Source organism: Oncorhynchus keta, chromosome 27 (genome assembly GCF_023373465.1).
Source record: "Oncorhynchus keta strain PuntledgeMale-10-30-2019 chromosome 27, Oket_V2, whole genome shotgun sequence".
NCBI classification, from domain to species: Eukaryota; Metazoa; Chordata; class Actinopteri; order Salmoniformes; family Salmonidae; genus Oncorhynchus; species Oncorhynchus keta.
In genome coordinates, this window is record NC_068447.1 from 36,419,089 (window position 1) to 36,438,265 (window position 19,177).

The following is a 19,177-nucleotide window of genomic DNA, read 5'->3' on the forward strand; positions in this document are numbered from 1 at the left end:
TATGTTGCAAAACGTTTATTAAACAGAACAAAAGGGGGCGGGATCTACCTTAATATATCCAATAGAAACTCCCGTTTTAGTTGCAAAACCGAACGTTTTGAAACTGTTTGGACTAATGATTACACCCTTGGACTTCCAGTTCCGCTTACAGTTTTGTGCGTCGGAGAGCGAAAATGGGAGTAGAAATCGAGACCATAACCCCGGGTGATGGTATGGAACAAACAGCAAATATGATTAAATTGGTTAAGTGGATATAGCTAAATTTGTTTACATAAGGCCTGGCTAATTCTCACCCTTTCTTCAATCTTTTAGGCCAGACATTTCCCAAAAAAGGGCAGACATGCGTTGTGCATTATGTCGGTAAGTCAGCGAGCAAGCTAGCTGGTTAGCTTAGCTAGCTATTGTCAGTTTTCTACTTGCGTCGGCAACATAAGTGTTGTGGTATTTGTTGGACAATCTAATATGCAAAGCTGATATAGTCTGATAAACTACGTAACAATTGCCACACCATTTTCTTATCTAATTAAAAGTAAGTCGTTTTTCTACGACGAGTAGCTAGTTAGTTAGCTATAATGGCTACCTACACACCCTAACTAAACTAGCTAGCTAACACTAGCTTATAGCTTGACAGTTTTCTGCTGAAAACCAGTGATAATTCATTAAGACTGGTGTTAACCAACTTTCCATTGTGCAATAGCTTTATCAGTTTACTGTGGATATTTATTTATCCAGGGGATTTGATATGGGTGCTATCAAACGGTAACTAGCTACAGTTTTTGTGAGGGGACAAAAATGCAAGTAACGTTCGCTACACCGATCTATGACTTTCTTTCAATACTCTATTGCACGCAGGCTCACTGACTGATGGAACCAAGTTCGACTCATCCCGGGACAGAGGCAAGCCTTTCAAATTCAAGATTGGCAAGCAGGAGGTGATCCGTGGCTGGGAGGAGGGGGTTGGCCAGGTAAGGTTCTCCTGGGTGTGTGGCCCAGTTGGTAGAGCATGACGTTTGTAATGCAGGGTTCAATTACCACGGGGGACCAGTACGAAAAATGTATGCCCTCACTACTGTAAGTCGTGAACCACTCTGGATAAGAGTGTCTGCTAAATGACTAAAATGTAAATGGAATGATTAAACCATTTGTTTCATTCGTTTGGAGAAAACAAAAAGGGGTTAGTAAGGACACAATGGGAGGGTTATGTTATTGAATGACATCTTCAAAATAGGACATATTTTGTTTCAGATGAGCGTGGGCCAGAGGGCGACCCTGACCTGCACGCCGGACTTCGCCTATGGCAGCAAAGGGCACCCTGGCATCATCCCACCCAACTCTACACTGATCTTTGATGTGGAGCTGATGGGCCTGGAGTGAAGCCTGTGTGCACTTGTTACGTGTTTAATTCCACTCAGATTTTCAGGGTGAGAGAATTCTACACAAAATCGTCTACAATAATTGCGCTCCACTGTTGGTGTTTAACTACAGAGTAGATTACAGTGGTAAGAGCTTAAGAGCTCATTAGAATGTGTGTAACAAGCTTTGGTGCTCATCTCCCATAATCCCCTCTGTCGCATCTCCTGTTAACCACAGAACTATCCCTGTCCCCCTCTGCAGGTTGACTCCTATCTCGGGAACATGGAGGAAAAGGCTAAAGGAAGATTAATGCACTTGACTCCTGTAAAAGACTGTCTAATAGCTTCAGCACTTCACTCTCCTTTCCATTTAGATTCAAATGTGTTTTTGTCGCTTGCTTAATACCTTATCCTTGATCTAGCTTGTCGTAGGACACCCTAACAAGTCATAGGCCATACATTTCAGATATCATGTCATTTTATTCTGTTATGTATGTTTATGTTATTGTTTTTTTTTCTTATTTTTTTTACTTCAAATTTGTAAGTCATGCCTGCCATCAGGGGTAGGTACTGGCAACATTTGGGATAAAGTATCATTACACACATTAAATTTGATCTATTTCTTGTGGCTCTGTGAGTGGCCTTGCTTTAGAAACTTTTTTGAAAATGTGGACATAAGTGATTTAAAAATATTTTAAAAAGACTACCTAAATGGATCAGGTAATGTCATTTGGATTACAGAAGTTGACTTAAATTAATATTAGTGATGTTTTGATGTAGATTTTTTTCAGTTGCATCAACTTTCTGTATGAAACACTGAATAGCATGGCACACTGTTGGCAAGACCATATATATATATATATATATACATATATAAATGCGTAATTAAAGGTCATTATTATAGTACAGAACTCGCAGAGTATGCTGACAAGTATAGTTTCCTCTCAAGCAACAAAATGGGTCAATTTCCTATGGTGTGTTTGAATAAAAAATATCCTTTAACACCATGATATTGTGTTTTTTTAAATAGGATATATAGGATAGAAAAAATGTCTACATTAAATGTTACTTGAGTCACTGTTTTTATTCTGTTGTGCAGTATCTGAGAAATGGTTCTCCACTGTAGACCAATTCTAGTGATGCTCTGAGAAGTGCTAAGGACATGTTTGAAAACCATTAGTAATCACAAGGGAATGCAAAATTGAAAACCTTTGTTCTAATAGCAAAACTTGATCTGTGATAAATGTTTTTCATACCCAGTACCACAGCACACATTGTCAGGAAGATCAGCAAACTATGGATATGTAAAATTGCCCCCCTCCCCAATGAGTCAACTCTCACCCCATTGGTTAATAAAAATGTATTATATTCCTCATTAAGAGCTTTGGATATGTTCTAACAATGTCAAAAAGAGACTTCAAATGTTTTTATTTCATATTGATTCCCATGTGTCTAAATCTCCCGAAGCAGACTTCAATAGATGACAAACTGACAAAGGCAACTTTCAGTTTATTTTCAAAGGGAAGAAGAAATACATCCAGGTCTATTTACACTTTGTATTCTACAGCTTTTTTGTGCAATTTGACCAATCCTTGTAAAGACTTCATAGCTTTTTCTTATTGCTTTTGACTTCTGAATTTGAATAATTGAGAATCTATCACTGTAGCATTAGCGGCAAAATGTGGCTCAAAAGTAGACTTGCATGGTTAATGTTTGATGAAACGTAAAGTAGTATAGTCCTACAAGTGGAAAAATGTGCAATGTTTGAAAGAAATATCTATCCTTTTGAAAATAATTGATAATTTCCTAATATTGTAAATGTTGAAATTCAACATGTATTTCCAACAAATACATACATAGCTGGCATTGTACTTGCTTTCAGCATTTAGACATGGATAGTGACAGTGCTAGACTTGTTCAGAATTTTACTCTTATCCTTGGACTATTAATACAATTAATGAAACCAGAAGATAAATGTTTGATCCCTGAAAAGTAATAGATTCCCAATCTCCCATTCGTTGTGCAAACATAACATAACTTTTCTCTATTTTCTTGAGAAAATTCTTTTTTCAAAAACATTCAACTTGAACTCTCACTCAGGTCCCTCATTGACTTAGCTCTAAAATAAAATGTTGCTGATGTTTAACAAGGTGAACAATGTTCACCCCAATTTCAAAGACAACGAGAAGATTCACGGAGAATACAGTACGTCAAAGTGTTCGAGGTTCAATTGTAGCAGGTGTGTATTTGAAGGTTCTGTTTAAGGTGAGTTAATAGCAAAGGGTTGAACATTTCTCAGGTTTACATGCAATGAGTTGTGCAGTCATGGGAGCCACTGTAGACCAGTGGCAAAAAGTTCACGCAGGCTCACGCATTCCCCATCAAATCACTATTGCATTTGATTTCCTAGATAGTTAGGCATTATTACAAATCTAACAGACAAATCATGTAAATCTCAAGGTCGTCCTCAAATCAGATGTGGTGGGTGGAGAATAAAAAGCAATATAAGTTCAAGTCAAAATCAAAGTCTGATTGCTGTTCTGGCTGTGACTCGTTAGAGGTTGGGGTTGCATGGTTGCTGTGAGGGAAGTCAGGGGGCTAAGGAGTAAAGTTGTCAGATATTGGACGCCCCATTCATGCTTGTGGGGCCACGTCCCCCGCGTCGCAGAGAGTGAAGGGCCACAGCGCAGCAACCCCGTAGCAGAGAACCGATGTGGTACACAGGCATGACCTCCCGCGGGGCCCTATGACACAGCCAGGCCACTGTTGGCACCACCGGCATGGCCACTGCCAATAGGTCCACCAGGAAGTATCGGCTCCAGAAGTTCCGCTGTGGAGCACCGTCCACCCCCTCTTCCCCTCCCACAACGTTTTCACCGTCAACTTCAACAGCCTCAACAGCTTTACCCTTCTCTTCATCCTCCACCCCTGTCACACCTCCTTGCCTCTCTGGTGACAACATTGGCCCAGGCTTGGGCTGGCAGGTTTGGGCCACTGTTGGCATCATTGTCATCTCCACATGGCCATCTGGAGACAGTGGATCTAGGTTGTAGGAGAGCTGGGGAGGAGGGGAGGAAGACAAGGAGGGAGGGAACAGCTGTTGCTCTGAATAGGCTGGGGTGATGTTGGTTGTTGCCAGAGAGATGATGCTCAGCTCCTCTCCCCCTCCTTCCTCTGAGACCCAGGTCATGGTGGGGCTGCAGGCCTGGGATCGGACCTCCGGTTTTGCCTCCCTCACGGGGATAGCAGCAGCCGCCGCCACTGCAGCCGAGGGCTCCTCCTTGGGGAGGTGAAGGAAGAGGTGGTGATGGGGGAGGTAGGTGTGTCCACTGCACCTGCAGCTGTTACTCAGGGATTGGCAGGAGTGGGAGACGGGCAGCACAGCCCCTCCACTGCACAGCCTCTCGTAGGTGGAGGAGCGTGGCATGGTAGAGGAGGGGCCGTGGACCAGGGCGGGGCCAGACGGGGTTTGCTGCTCTGACAGAAGGGCCGCCTCCAGAAGCAGGTGGGTCCGCCCCCTTTCTACTTGTGCCGCTGCACGCAGGTCAGGCCCTGGGGTGTTTCCATTACGGTCCACATAGAGGGCCTCACTGCTCAGCCGGGTGTAGGCGGTGCTGCGGCTCAGGGTGCTGGCTGGGGAGCACCCACAGGAGCGGGACTTTGTAGGCCGGGGTCTCTGCGGTGAGAGGTATGGCTTTTTGTCATAGGGGGCTTTTTCTGGGGTGCCGAGGTTTGATCGTACTGTCTCCACGACCTCGTGCAGGTGCTGGATCTCCCTGCGCGCCTGCTTCAGAGCCAGCTGGGCCTCGACACGGTGACACTCTTCCACTATCCAGTCCTCCTGCATCCGACACAGCTGGGTCTTCATCTCAGCTATCTCACTGTCCCTGAGAGAGAGGGAAATAGAGAGAAAAAGAGAGGTTGAGAGTATGAGGGCTACCTAGGGCAGAGAATCAATATGTGGTACTCCTTAAAGATGGAATCTGCATTAGGGGAAAGAGCACCACTGTCCACCCCAGCACTTTAGTTATTGTTTTCAAATCAAATAAAATTTTATTTGTCACATACACATGGTTAGCAGATGTTAGTGCGAGTGTAGCGAAATGTTTTGTGGACAAAACTGAGGTGAGGTGCGTCGAGCAGTGTGGTAAAAAAATGGCAGTACATATTCTGCTGTTCTATCGCACATACAATGATGTCAGGTGGGGGAGGGGGAAAAAACAGTGTTTGTTGTTTGCAGTTGTTTATTGTTGTAATATCCCAAACAGACGTGGCAGTTTCAACCCCCCAAAATAGTATTTGACCAGATACAATGATATTTTACAGTAAACAAATTGACAACAAACTTTCGGCATGCTTATAGGGAAGGACATTCAACAAGCACAGCACTTACACAAATGACTGATGATTGGTTGAGAGAAATTGATGATAAAAAGATTGTGGGGGCTGTTTTGTTAGACTTCAGAGCGGCTTTTGATATTATCGATCATAGTCTGCTGCTGGAAAAAAAAGGATGTGTTATGGCTTTACCCCCCTGCTATATTGTGGATAAAGAGTTACCTGTCTAACAGAACACAGAAGGTGTTCTTTAATGGAAGCTTCTCCAACATAATCCAGGTAGAATCAAGAATTTTCCAGGGCAGCCGTCTATGCCCCTTACTTTTTTCAATCTTTTCTAATGACATGCCACTGGCTTTGAGTAAAGTGTGTCTATGCATGTGGATGACTCAACACTATACATGTCAGCTACTACAGCGACTGAAATGACTGCAACACTTGACAAAGAGTTGGACTTAGTTTCAGAGTGGCTGGCAAGGAATAAGTTAGTCCTAAAACTGAAAGCATTGTATTTGGGACAAATCATTTACTAAATTCTAAACCCCAACTAAATCTTGTAATAAATAATGTGGAAATTGAAAACTTGAGGTGACTAAACTGCTTGGAGTAACCCTGGATTGTACAAGGTCATGGTCAAAACATATTGATACAACAGTAGGTAAGATGGGGAGAAGTCTGCCCATAATAAAGCGCCGCTCTGCCTTGTTAACAGCACTGTCAACAAGGCAGGTCCTACAGGCCCTAGTTGTCGCACCTGGACTACTGTTCAGTCGTGTGGTCAGGTGCCACAAAAAGGGACTTAAGAAAATTGCAATTGGCTCAGAACAGTACAGCACAAATGGCCCTTGGATGTACACAGAGAGACAATATTAATAATATACATGTTAATCTCTCCTGGCTCAAAGTAGAGGATAGATTGACATCATCACTACTTGTATTTATGAGAGGTATTGAAATGTTCAATCCACCAAGCTGTCCATTTGAACTACTGGCGCACAGCTCGGACACCCATGCATACCCCACAAGACATGCCACAAGATGTCTCTTCACAGTCCCCAAGTCCAGAACAGACAGTACTACATAGAGCCATGACTACATGGAACTCTATTCCACCTCAAGTAACTGATGCAAGCAGTAAAATTAGATTTAAACAACTGATAAAAAAACACCTTATATGGAACAGCGGGGACTGTGAAGTAACGCAAACATAGGCACACACACACACACATGTAACAGTATAATTTTAAACCGTCCCCTTGCCCATACCCGGGCGCAAACCAGGGACCTTCTGCACACAACGACAACAGTCACCCTCGAAGCATCGTTACCCATCGCTCCACAAAAGCCGCGGCCCTTGCAGAGCAAGGGGAACTACTACTTCAAGGTCTCAGAGCAAGTGACGTAACCGATTGAAACGCTATTTAGCGCACACCGCTAACTAAGCTAGCCGTTTCACATCCGTTACACACACACACACACACACACACACACACACACACACACACACACACACACACACACACACACACACACACACACACACACACACACACACACACACACACACACACACACACACACACACACACACACGATAACATATGCACTATTTTTTTTATTTTCTTATTTAACCTTTATTTAACCAGGCAAGTCAGTTAAGAACAAATTCTTATTTACAATAAAAGGCCTACTTTTGCTGGACCCCAGAAAGAGTAATGGGGATCCATAATAAATACAGTAGTCCATGAAGGAATCCAGATTTAAAAGGTGATAGAGGCAATAGAGAATTCTTAGAAATACTATCCCAGGCCAGTTTCTGTAGTGAAATGCTAGACCGTTATTGATGTTGCTATTTTTGTAATCATAATGTGGTTGAATACAAGCAGCTAGGTTGTGGAAGAGACACTTCTATGATATCTACAATATGGTATTTTTAAACAAGTTAGCCACTATTCTGCTTCTTTGTCACGACGCATCCCTTCAGACTCACCTGTGCTGCAGCCTCTGGACATTCTCCCTCAGCCTGGCTCGCAGGTGTCTGATACACACCTCCTTCTGCTGCAGCGGGGTGAGGTACTGCTCTGGTGTGGGGGGCCAAATCCCATGGTTATCACTGCAGGTTGCATGCTTCACCTGATGCCTGGGTTTGCATAGGGGTGTGAAGGAGAGTTTATAGTGATTATCAGTTATGCATCAGATGGTCAGATAATGAACTGTAAAGAACTGTCATCATAAGAGAGGCTGAGGAAGAGGAATTAGTTTTCACTGAGGTGAGCAGCCTGCTTTATATCTTATGAGTAGATGTCAGTGGGATTTTTATGCAAGCTCGGCACCTTTCGATTTTCATAATAAATTATGAATCTCAAGACTACATTACATTTTTTATTTGTCCTTTTATTGCAGGGCCGATGCTGCACCTTATTCTAAAAACATTCGCTGTTTTCTTCTGAATCATCTTTATTGCATGATATTTTGGCCTCGACCTAAAAAAAACTATTCTTAAAACAAAATTATGTTTGCATATGTCTTGCATTTGATGTACAGATGCTCTGTTTTACTTAGGTGTGCCAGGATATGTCCGGGCTGTAGGACTACCCTCACTAGCCCTGCCGGGGTAAGTGTTGGCATTGGAGGCATCGCTATAGGAATGGCGCCCACTGCTAGTGGCCACTGGCCGCCTGTAACAGAGAGGCAATGTTAATGTTACATATTGATTGGACTTATCTTCAGTCACTAACATCAAGAAAACAAACTAAATCAATGCATTGTTTCCAACAACTCACCCACTATACATGTGGCACTAAATTACCCTAGTATGTGTGTACTTCTTGGTGCCATCATTTTCATACATCATCACTTTCACACAGTAGCAAAAATACCATATAGAGAGAAGGGGGCAGCATTACCTGCGCTGTCCTGCAGAGGGCTTCCGGCTTTGAGGGAGTGACATGGGTGTGGACCACCTGCTGCTGGCTCCAAGAGGAAAACTAGGAAGATGGCTCAAAGATGGACTGCATAATACATTATGTATAAACATAGAGAAAACAGAATGGATGTAGTCAGGAGGTAATCTGTTAAAAACTACTGTGGAAAAGCAATACATTTTGTGGACATTTCCTCTGCCTACCAGATACCACTTTTAATCTCAGGGCAAGGACATAGTCCTATGTCATCCCACAGGGCACATAGTGGTTAAATCACTTAGATTTTTGGTTGAGATGAAGACGTGAATGCAACATATACATTATTAATTTGTTGTCAACACAACCAAATGAGCATTTTAAGGAGATGTATCTTCTGTGTGGATAGTTCTATCTGTGACACTTAGTCTGGCTTTAATTCCAGTTTGTCTACAAATTGATATGTTGGATTCACATCTCCAGCTCAACCAAAAATATAATTTAAAGAACAGCACTAAATCAAATTAATCCACAAATGTACTTTAAATAAAGTTTGATTTGATTTAGTCCTGTTATTTAAGTTTGATTATTGGTTGAGATGGAGATGTGAATTCAACATTAACGTTTTCATTAACGTTTTCATTTCATTTTCACAACTCAATATCACTTTTTCAATACAATAAATAGCCTATTAACTTGTCGACAAGTTAAAAAAATATGATATGTTGGATTCACGTCTACAACTAAACCCAAAATAAAAGTTAAAGAATAGGATTAAGCCAGTGGCTCAGATGAAACTATTCTGCGTCAACCAAAAACAATTCAATACTATTTTTGTAAATACTGTAATGAAACAGGCAGGGAGCAGGTCTCGAACCCTCGACCCTCTAGCCCGAGGTCCGGCGCACTATCAACTGTGCTGCAAAAGCAAGCTCGTGAGCACAGTCGATATCCGCGGTTATAAACCCAGGGTCGTTACAATACAGTAAAAAGCCTAAAGTCAAGGCCATTTTACAAACGAATGTAACAGTATTTATTCAACCTTAAAATGAGTAACACATTCTTGGCCACATGTTTAGGTTAGCCTAATGTAACTATAAATGACTTCGTATGTAATCATAGAAAGCGTACATGTTCAAGATTGCATGCAAAGGTCACAGGTCTGTGGAGATCTTCACAATTGATGTAATAATCTGCATAGAATCTTGAATAAATTGTTGTATAAATTCAAAATATCTGACATTGTATTCCCATTTGAACTTTGTTGTGCTTTTAAAATGGTTGAAAGCGCAGATAATACATTTAGATGACAAAATAAAGCAAAACATCTGACATTGTTTTTCCATTGGAATTTAGTTGTGCCTTTTAGATGGTTGAAAGCATAGTGATAACACATCCGCATATCAACAAACTTTTGAGTGGGTGAATAAAGGTTGAAATCTCATTGATCAACGTCTCAACCAAATAGTACCCACATTTACACATTGAAATTATGTGGTGTGTCCAGTGGGATGCACTCATATGGTGCATTAAAAAACATATTCAACATAAAATAATTAAGTATGTTGACGGTTTGTTGTGGCCCTGCCTGTTAGGAGACCATTGATGAGTAAACCAGTCCGGCTATCAGGAGCTCTTCAACAGATAAAGAAGCCTTTCACAAGGCAGACCAGGAAAGGCACAGGGGATTCTGTGAGTTCATCGCCATCTCACTGCTGCACACGCCATCCCCGGTAACCACAGACAGATGGGACTAAACATATATCAAAATCCCACGAAGAGACCCAAACAGCAAAGGAAATTACAAAACTATGACAGCCCAACTGGGACAGGGACATATTTTAAAAGGTGCTGTGCAAAACAGGATTGCCTCATCAGCACTTCTGTGGCTGTGACTGAGCTGAGCAGCATAGCTTTGCTGTACTATCAAATATTAAAAACAATCTCAAACAATAAGGGAGCAAAAAAAGTATGATCAAAGCAAAAAATCCTGCTGAGCACAAAGCAGCGAATATACAAAAGCAGCATACCTGTGATATGTTATGTTATATCGGTGTCTGTAGTCACTGTGTCAATGGGACAGTTGAGGACAGAGTGCATTTGAGCAACACGGGAAAGTGGCAGAGGCAGGGCCTACCCTACAGTAAGTACCCTTGGATAATGATTGAGGGGCCCCTGTGCAACAGGTGGTGGGGACACGCAATGTACTTCTTACGTAATAGTGAGCATCAGGCGGCATAACTGTAGGATGGTGAATTAACAGGTTGCATGTACGCCGTATACGATCATTTGATTAACATGCAGTAATAGGCCTATGTCCGTAGTAGGCTACCTAGTTTTCGTGAAATTACCGAATAAAGTTGAACATAGTGCTTTACATCATCTGTAGAATGCCAAAGGGCAAAGAGCGCTGTGGTTTCGTCCTTGAACAAACTGAATATTCCCTTCACAATATTTTTTTCGATAATAAAGCCGCGCGCAATGTTGACGAATTGACAAGGAGCTGAAAGACATGCGAAATATCAGTTTCAGCTCCGTGCAACATACATGGAAATGTTAGAAAACAAATACTAGTCTACTATAGATTATATGCCAGTATAAATCTAAAAACAACATCCTACCAGCCAACATCATATTCCGGTGAACCTAAACATCCCATCCAATGTTTTGAATCTTCAGGATGAGGCAGGAATAGCTGACAAACTAATTACGTCCAGGCTGTGCCCTACATAGGCAACTGATAGGGGATATAATACAAGCCTCCTCTCATGCAGCGATTACCCGACTGTGATCTCTGACATAACAATACAGTAAAGATGACACGATTCCCAACATTTATGGTACCATATTTGCCAGACCGATAAATAGTCCTACATCCTGGAGTAGAATTGGTCCCCGCAGGACTTCTGGTGGAATGCGTGTGAACGGTCACTAGTGGCATTGATCTGTACATGGATGCTGTGCTGCTGATGAGAATCCATGCCGAGCCGGCCATGAAGTGAACAGAGGCAATTGCGTAGGACTACACTGCAACGGATTCTCTTAAAGAGACAGTGGATCATGCCGCATCATTCGGCAATTATCTAACACCTACCATTGCTGGGGATGGTCTGAGATAAAAGCTTGTTAGGCAGTCTATTTACAAGTGGCAAGGGCATAAGGGACAATAACATGATCAGGGCAACAGTGATGTAGGCATGTAAAATTCAACAGACTCATTAAAATCCTTGCCATTGTATCAGCATTACACATACAAGTATTAGTTCATCCTATGGTGAATTTGTACTTCTTTTAATTGAGACTTTACACATTAATTAAGGCTCTTATCATTAAATACGATTTACTGGGTATATTTACATAGCTTTAAGAATAAAAACACAGTAACAAGTTAAAAAAATAGCTAAAGTTAAAAACACTACCAAAACCACCCTTATTACTGAAATTGGTCAATCTAAAAAAATCGTAGTCTGTCAGCATAATAAATAACAAACCATATTACTCAAACAAGTAAAGCACCTGAACAAAATAACAGAACATTCATAAACTTTTACTGTGTCCCAAATCAGACGATAACTCTGTCCAAATAATGTCTTGTAAGCAAGCCTTGTTTTCTCATAAAGGGAATGAGTAACTAACTCGGGTTTGGACCCTGGGAGATACATTGAGGTACCATAACTATCTCAGTAGTGCTTGTAAGTGCTTTATGTCACAACCCAGTTTGGTCACTTTTATCAAAATTATATTTATTGGTGTATTCAGTTCTCAATCAGCTACCCTCCTAAGGTCCACATTTGATGAGGGTGTCAAGACCACTACAGAGCTTGTGCAGTTGTTGACAGAGCAGTGAGTCTATGAACAAGGTGTCTTAATATCAAAACCTCCTCCTCCTTCCTCCACTACGAGTCCTACTCTACGTCTCATAGAACCTGGGTCCAGGAGTGGCCATAATGTCAGCGTAAGGCTCGCTTTGGTGCAGGTCGAGGGCCTGTTGTTTCTTCAGCACCAGAAGGCAGAAGAAGGTGGCTGCGGCCTGGGAGCGACTGTTCCTCTCACACAGAGTCTTCAGGCTGAACATGGCGTTGCTGCTCTGAATCTGTTCAGGGATGTCAGGACAACATAGAACATGAACATTTTGTCTCAGGGATAGGTCAGTTTCTGTTTTATATGAAGGATAAATGTCAGATAAGGGAAAATCCCATCCGTTTGTTATAACACAACACACAATCACAGCAATTTCATTTCCACTGATTGTCCCCTAATCCTGCCCAATCCTCTTTAATATCCCTGTCCTCAGTGACTGAGGATTTCTGGGTCAGATCGTAATCGAGCTAACAAGCTGACTAACTGTAAGAATGGATGCCCTGCTGCATAGGGGTATCAGGTTCTTACTTTGAGAGCATTTAGTAGTTTCTGTGCTCGGCAGGTCATCCTCTTCTCTTCCAAGTCATCCTGGCTGTCCACCATAGACTGTAGTTTGAGATAGCAACACATTAGAGTGTACCATACGTCACACCGCACTCATGATGACCGTGTGTGTGTGTAAGTGCGCGCAAGTGTGTGTGTATATACAGTCAGGTCCAAAAGTATTATGACAGTGACACAATCTGCATAATTTGGGCTCTGTATGCTACCACAATGGATTTCAAAGGAAACAATCAAGACGTGCTTAAAGTGTACTCTCATCTTTAATTTAAGGGTTTTGTCAAAATTATTGTATGAACCGTGTAGGAATTACAACCATTTTAATATATCATTTTCGGGTCTCAAAACAACTAAACATAATCATAAATTAAATTGTGAATTTTAATACTTGGTTGCAAATCTTTTGCAGTCAATGACTGCCTGAAGTCTAGAACCCATAGACATCACCAGATGCTGGGTTTCCTCCCTGGTGATGCTCTGCCAGGTCTTTACTGCAGCTGTCTTCAGTTCCTGCTTGTTCTTGGGGCCTTTCACCTTCAGTTTTGCCTTCAGCAAGTGAAATGCATGCTCAACTGGATTCAGGTCAGGCGATTGACTTGGCCATTGCAGAACACTCCAAAAAAGTATTGGGTTTCTCTCACAGTATGCTTCAGTCTTGAAGGAGTTCCCACATATACCGAACACTTGTTGGCTGCTTTCCCTTCATTCTGCAGTCCAACTCATCCTAAACCATCTCAATTGGGTTGAGGTCAGGTGATTGTGGAGGCCAGCAAAGTACCCCCACACAACTCCTCCTCCACGCTTCACGGTGGGAACCACACATGCGGAGATCATCCGTTCACCTACTCACAAAGACACTGCGGTTAGAATCAAACATTTCAAATTTGGATTCATCAGACCAAAGGACAGATTTCCACCGGTCTAATGTCCATTGCTCGTGTTTCTTGGCCCAAGCAGGTCTCTTCTTATTGGTGTCCTTTAGTAGTGGTTTCTTTGCAGCAATTAGACCACGAAGGCCTGATTCACGCAGTCTCTGAACAGTTGATGTTGAGATGTCTGTTACTTGAACTCTGAAGCATTTATTTGGGCTGCAATTTCTGAGGCTGGTGAAGTTATCCGCTGCAGCAGAGTTAACTCTGGATCTTCCTTTCCTGTGAGAGCCAGTTTCATCATAGCACTTGATGGTTTTTGCAACTGCACTTAAAGAAACTTTTATAGTTCTTGAAATGTTCCGTATTGACTGACCTTCATGTCAAATTAACTTTTAAGAAGGCACACTTGCTAATGGAAATGCATTCTACCTCCTGAATCTGGTACAAAGCTGTCATCAAGACAAAGGGTGGCTATTTGAAAAATCTCAAATCTCAAATATTTAGATTTGTTTCCACTTTTTTTGGTTACAACAGGATTCATGATTCCATACAATGTAGAAAATAGTAAAAATAAAAGAAATCTTTGAATGAGTAGGTGTTCTAAAACATTTGACTGGTAGTGTATATGCGCGTCTGTGGGTGTATTCAAAGCATGTGAAAGCACCTGTGTGTTCCGTGGTACAGTCGATGGAGTTTCCCTTTCCATTCCAGAAGGATGAAGATACATGGAATCCTCAGACGGGAGCTCAGGTTGAGAGACCTCCAACCTGCTCCCATCCTGAGAGACAAGAAAAAGAGGGGGAAATGAGAAAGAGGAATCAAGAAAAGTTGTCAGACAAAGATAGACAATAGGATAACCTTGTTGAATAAAGGTTATATGAATATTTTGTGTTCATGTTGAGCTCTTTACATGTACTGCGTCCCAGAGGTATTCAGGTGGGTTGTCATTCCCATAGTGGTGCAGAGGAGTGAGTTCCACATTGTGTCCAATTCTCTCAGGATCCATGGTCTCATGCAGGACACTGAGCAAGGCGCTTACATCTGTTTCCACTGTACAGAGACACATAAAATGTATAAACCCAAATAGGAAACATAACAGTTCCAAGGTAATGGGGTCCGGGGGCACTTTAATTCCCTCAATTTCATTTAATGTAATGGCTAGTGTAATGTTCTCAGACGATAATTTCTATAACATGGTGTTGCTCTCTGTAAATATGACCTCCTACCCTCATGTCTCTCCTCTCTCATCTCTTCAATGTCATCTTCATTGACAACTCCACCTGTTTTCACACGGAACACATCCCTGGAATAGAGCTGCAGAGACAGAATGGGGGCAGTTGTTGAACCAAAATGCACCGCTGCTATACATTACTGGTTACAGATGTGAATTAAATTTCCTCACTTAAGTGTGGAATACAATATGTATCTATTATAGGTATGAATTAGGTGGAACAACATTCTTAAGCTGAACCTGTATTTCTTTATGGAACAGATGAGATAAACATTACAGGTAAATATGTCAACCTACATTTGACTGATGGGACAGATGTTAATTTCAGACCCTGCTTACCTGTTGCAGGTGTGGATGAATGACAGGGGCACAGAGGTGACTGAAGAGCCTGTCCACCCCACCACTCTCTTTCCATTGCATGAGATGGCGGGTAGGCGGGGCGATGTCCAGTGGGGCAGTGAGATCTGAGTAGTCAGAGAGTTGCTCCCTGATGGCCTGGTTGGACAGCTCCTTGGCCTGGTCCACCACCAGTCTCCTTCTCCTCTTCCCCTTCCTCCTCTCTAAGGTTGCTAAGGAAGCGGAAGGCAAACAGAAGGTTTAACTCCAATGGCTTATCTATGCTTCTCACACAAGTTTCCACCGCAGGTAATAAGTAACAGGATATTATGTTACTTATGGCTTTGATGTGTGATAGAGGTTGTGCCCAGTTAGATAACTGTGTGTTTGAAGGACAGTAAATGCATTTATGAGAATGGCCATGTTGGGGTGTAAAGATGTTGCGTGTCAGGCAGCTAAATAGTTACGCGTAACAGTGACAGGCTCCAGAGCGAAGCCCTCCTTCTCATTGCCCAACAGAGTTGTCTCATTCAGGACAGGGTGATCCTCCTCCATGGGTGCAGATGTAGTAGAGCTTTCTGGACGACCTGCAAGGTTTTGGAATGAAGGGCATACCATAAAGTAGACATGGACAGCATACAATGGATTAATATTATACTGTATAATGTAATAACGATGAAGCACCCCATTTTGGGAAAAGTTCCAGCACCGGAAAAATCAAATTTACTTGCTGCAAAGTTAACAGCAAATTGAAAATGGCACCTGAATAATGAAAGGATAATTTTCCAGTATGCACTGCCACTTGCTGCCAGAGCACTTCAACACTTGCACAAAGTAGAACCAAAGATTTTTATAATTAAACCAAGAAAGATCACAGCCTGTCGTTTCAAGTGGGAACAAAGGAGCCATAGCGGGCAGAACAGGCAAGGAGGTGGACAGAGCCAAGCATAAGCTAGCGAGATCCTAATGGCGCGTTCTAGCCTGCATTTGCATATTTACGTTGGGGAACGCCTACTCTGAAGTGCGTGTGTGCAATAATTCAATTAGTCTTTGCACTCCTAAACAACACTTTATTTATTTTTTACTTTGGCAAAGGGTAAAGTCTACAAAACTTAGTCCACTCTGTTCATAAAAGATTGTAGTTTTGGGAACAGAAAACTGTATTGAGATCAAATGTTTCATCGATGAGATAATTAGCAGAATGTCGGCCAAAATCCATCTCGTTCCATCTTCTCCCACTGCCGGCCACTGGGCTTCCTCTCACTACCATATTTGGTAGTGAGTGGAAACACCAAGTGGATGCTTCACACTTATACATGTGGTGAAATATCTGTCTTGTTGTTCTATCTGTGGTAGAAATGTGGTCTCATACAGATGGAGACACCTTCATACCAATATCTACAGTTATACTGAATATTTAGACAGGGTTAGAAGTTTCCTAAAAGACAGAAGCAAAATAAACACAAAATTACCTTCTTGGTTAACATCCATCATAGCAGTCTCCGGCAACATATTTTCTTGTTCGGCTTCGAAAAAATCTGTCAAAACAGCATGCTCACTGGAACTGGCTAGACAGTCTACACAGGATTTGAAAAGGAATTTGAGACGTTGTCTAGGTTTGCATTTGAACATTGTTGATGTGTTCAGATGTGGAACCGATATGTTATCTTAAAGTGAAACTGCTCCTAAGAGTCCAGGTCAGGATGCAGGGTTGGGGAGTAACGGAAAACATTTAGAAAGTAATCTACCTAACCCTGTAAGGACGTCACCCAGGATGTCCAAGCCTGTGTCCTCATCGCCAAAAGCATCTCCTTGCTGGGCCAGGCTTAGGAAACTCACATCTAACATGCCCCCTTGGTGAGACTGGGTCTCATCACCTAAAATGTTTTGATACAGAGTAAGTCAGAGAAAGTTATTGACAGCAGTGTGAGTGAAGGAGATAAACGTCGGCTATGGCGAGAAGGCAAGATAAAACTAGAGTTTTGAAAGTGAGGGTAAACTAACTTTGAGGGAGAAACAGGCAGGTACTGTGGAGTAGTAACCCTAACACTTACCAAAGTCCTCAAATATGAGAAAGCTATTTCCAAAATCCTCTTTGAGGGTGATGTCCTCTGTTCGGCACTGATTCAGTGAAAAATGGTCCACAACACCTATGGCACTAGGGTCAGAGAGAGGAGAGAACATAACAAATTACTTTTTGATACAAATATTGTGATGTGAAGCATCCACACCCCCATGATCTACTGAAACTAGCCTAAATTGAGTATTGGGTGAATATCTTTTTGCTTTGAATGTGAGCGGGTGAAATGAGGAGAGAGAGAAAGAAAAACAAAAGTACTTTGCATCTGGTAGCTGGGAATCAAAGTCAGTGAAATCCTCCATTAACGTGATTGCTTTAAGTGTGGCCTCCAGTGCCTCAGCAGGCATGTCAGTCTGTCCTGATGGTGACAACAGAAATAAATGTATCATTTGATATATTCTTCCAATGATCAGAATAACATGGAGTTACTGTCATTAAAATGTTGACATTGACCACACAAAACGGATACCTGGCTAACCTGGTCTGAAGGCCACTTTGATTTTGACAACAGCGTCATTGCAATCAGCAAGGAGATATTTGGCTTTTCTGAAGTATATCCTCACTATTCCCAGAAGTAGGTGGCCAGAAGTTCGTAAGCCGATCTTTATCTGAAAATGATTGCACACAAGCAGAGAGAGACAAGCAGAGACAGATCTAAGTTATATCAGTCATTTCATCAGTGATGTGCTCATTGTGTGGCCACCGGTATCAGATATTTTTTCACAGACATTGAGACAAAAAAAAGCATTGAAGGAGACAACAAGAGTACATGATGGTGAGCTAACATCGGCCTAACAAACGTTAAAACAGTGGCAAACACATTTCATCCCATTGTTTGTACACTTTTGCAGACAGAACAAAGTTTAGCTTACCTGTGGGGAGATTATGTCTTTGACGGTGCTCTCCAAATTGCATTCAAACACATGAGTTTTGGTGATTTTCCGCTCCCAATGAGCTGCCAACCAAATTTTGGCCAGAGGCCCGCGCTTGGATGTGAAGAGCTGAGTATAGAACATCATGGTGAAAGCCTTGGTGGTCTATCACCTAACTTAACTTAGTCCTCGACCTGTTGATAACTGCGGGGGTTGTTTGATAAGAACAACAAGTTGGTTAATCTGATATGGCACAATTCACTTGCAAAGTATTTGTTTCAACAAGCATTCGACTATGAAAACGCGCCACTTTCTCGAAAGCGTCGTTGACAACGAGCTACAGCTAACCTTTTGACGTTGCTATATGGTCAGCTAGCAACTTAATTAACCAGCTACTTACTGTAGCTGAATAAAAAAAGTTCAATTTCTGAACAACGTTAGCCCCGTTTTCAGATAAGATACAATACCTTGATACTCACACGTTTAAGTCCAAAGTAAGCCTGTTTGAAGGTGGTAAACACGCTGAAAAGCTAGGTAGCGATGGCGCGAGATAACGATATTAGCCCGCTCATTCGGCACCAGTTTGGCACGCGAGTGGAGCAACCGGCCTCAAGCAAAGTGATAGCTATCAATATAGCTACAGCATGGTTCGGTGAGGTTTCAACCTCTTTATCAAACACAGTACCTGTGTGTATTTATGCTTGATTGTATGGAGGGTGACCAGTGCCAGTTCGAAAATGCTATACTTAACCGTTAAATAGGAATGTGAAAATG

General features: G+C 42.0%; 3 protein-coding genes across 8 annotated transcripts; 1 reads left to right on the forward strand and 2 right to left on the reverse strand.

Moving 5' to 3' along the window:
• The first annotated feature begins 69 nt into the window (after positions 1-69).
• On the forward strand, positions 70-2,359 carry LOC118359902 (peptidyl-prolyl cis-trans isomerase FKBP1A-like). The gene is made up of 5 exons (XM_035738809.2): positions 70-210; positions 313-360; positions 853-965; positions 1,246-1,421; positions 1,615-2,359. The coding sequence occupies exons 1-4, from the start codon at positions 174-176 to the stop codon at positions 1,372-1,374; spliced, it is 327 nt and encodes a 108-aa protein (XP_035594702.1). The 5' UTR covers positions 70-173; the 3' UTR covers positions 1,375-1,421; positions 1,615-2,359.
• On the reverse strand, positions 1,861-11,609 carry LOC118359901 (syntaphilin-like). 2 transcript variants are annotated; one of them, XM_035738808.2, is made up of 5 exons: positions 11,212-11,609; positions 8,597-8,701; positions 8,249-8,368; positions 7,681-7,830; positions 1,861-5,239 (listed from the first exon to the last, which is right to left on the reverse strand). In XM_035738808.2, exons 1-5 carry the CDS (start codon positions 11,247-11,249, stop codon positions 3,967-3,969), a joined length of 1,686 nt encoding a protein of 561 aa, XP_035594701.1. In that variant the 5' UTR covers positions 11,250-11,609; the 3' UTR covers positions 1,861-3,966. The 2 variants fall into 2 exon arrangements, with proteins under 2 accessions (XP_035594701.1, XP_052338227.1); XM_052482267.1 differs by lacking the exon at positions 11,212-11,609 and having other exon boundaries at positions 8,597-9,320.
• A 281-nt stretch (positions 11,610-11,890) lies between these two features.
• LOC118359903 (double-strand-break repair protein rad21 homolog) lies at positions 11,891-19,177 on the reverse strand. Of its 5 annotated transcripts, none has more exons than XM_052482268.1 (14): positions 18,885-19,176; positions 18,404-18,607; positions 18,010-18,139; positions 17,790-17,889; positions 17,506-17,609; positions 17,200-17,328; positions 16,924-17,028; positions 15,919-16,038; positions 15,455-15,684; positions 15,111-15,198; positions 14,795-14,934; positions 14,549-14,662; positions 12,980-13,057; positions 11,891-12,683 (listed from the first exon to the last, which is right to left on the reverse strand). In XM_052482268.1, exons 2-14 carry the CDS (start codon positions 18,548-18,550, stop codon positions 12,501-12,503), a joined length of 1,668 nt encoding a protein of 555 aa, XP_052338228.1. In that variant the 5' UTR covers positions 18,551-18,607; positions 18,885-19,176; the 3' UTR covers positions 11,891-12,500. The 5 variants fall into 5 exon arrangements, with proteins under 5 accessions (XP_052338228.1, XP_035594704.1, XP_035594707.1 ...); XM_035738811.2 differs by having other exon boundaries at positions 18,871-19,176; XM_035738812.2 differs by having other exon boundaries at positions 11,900-12,683; positions 16,924-16,989; positions 18,883-19,174.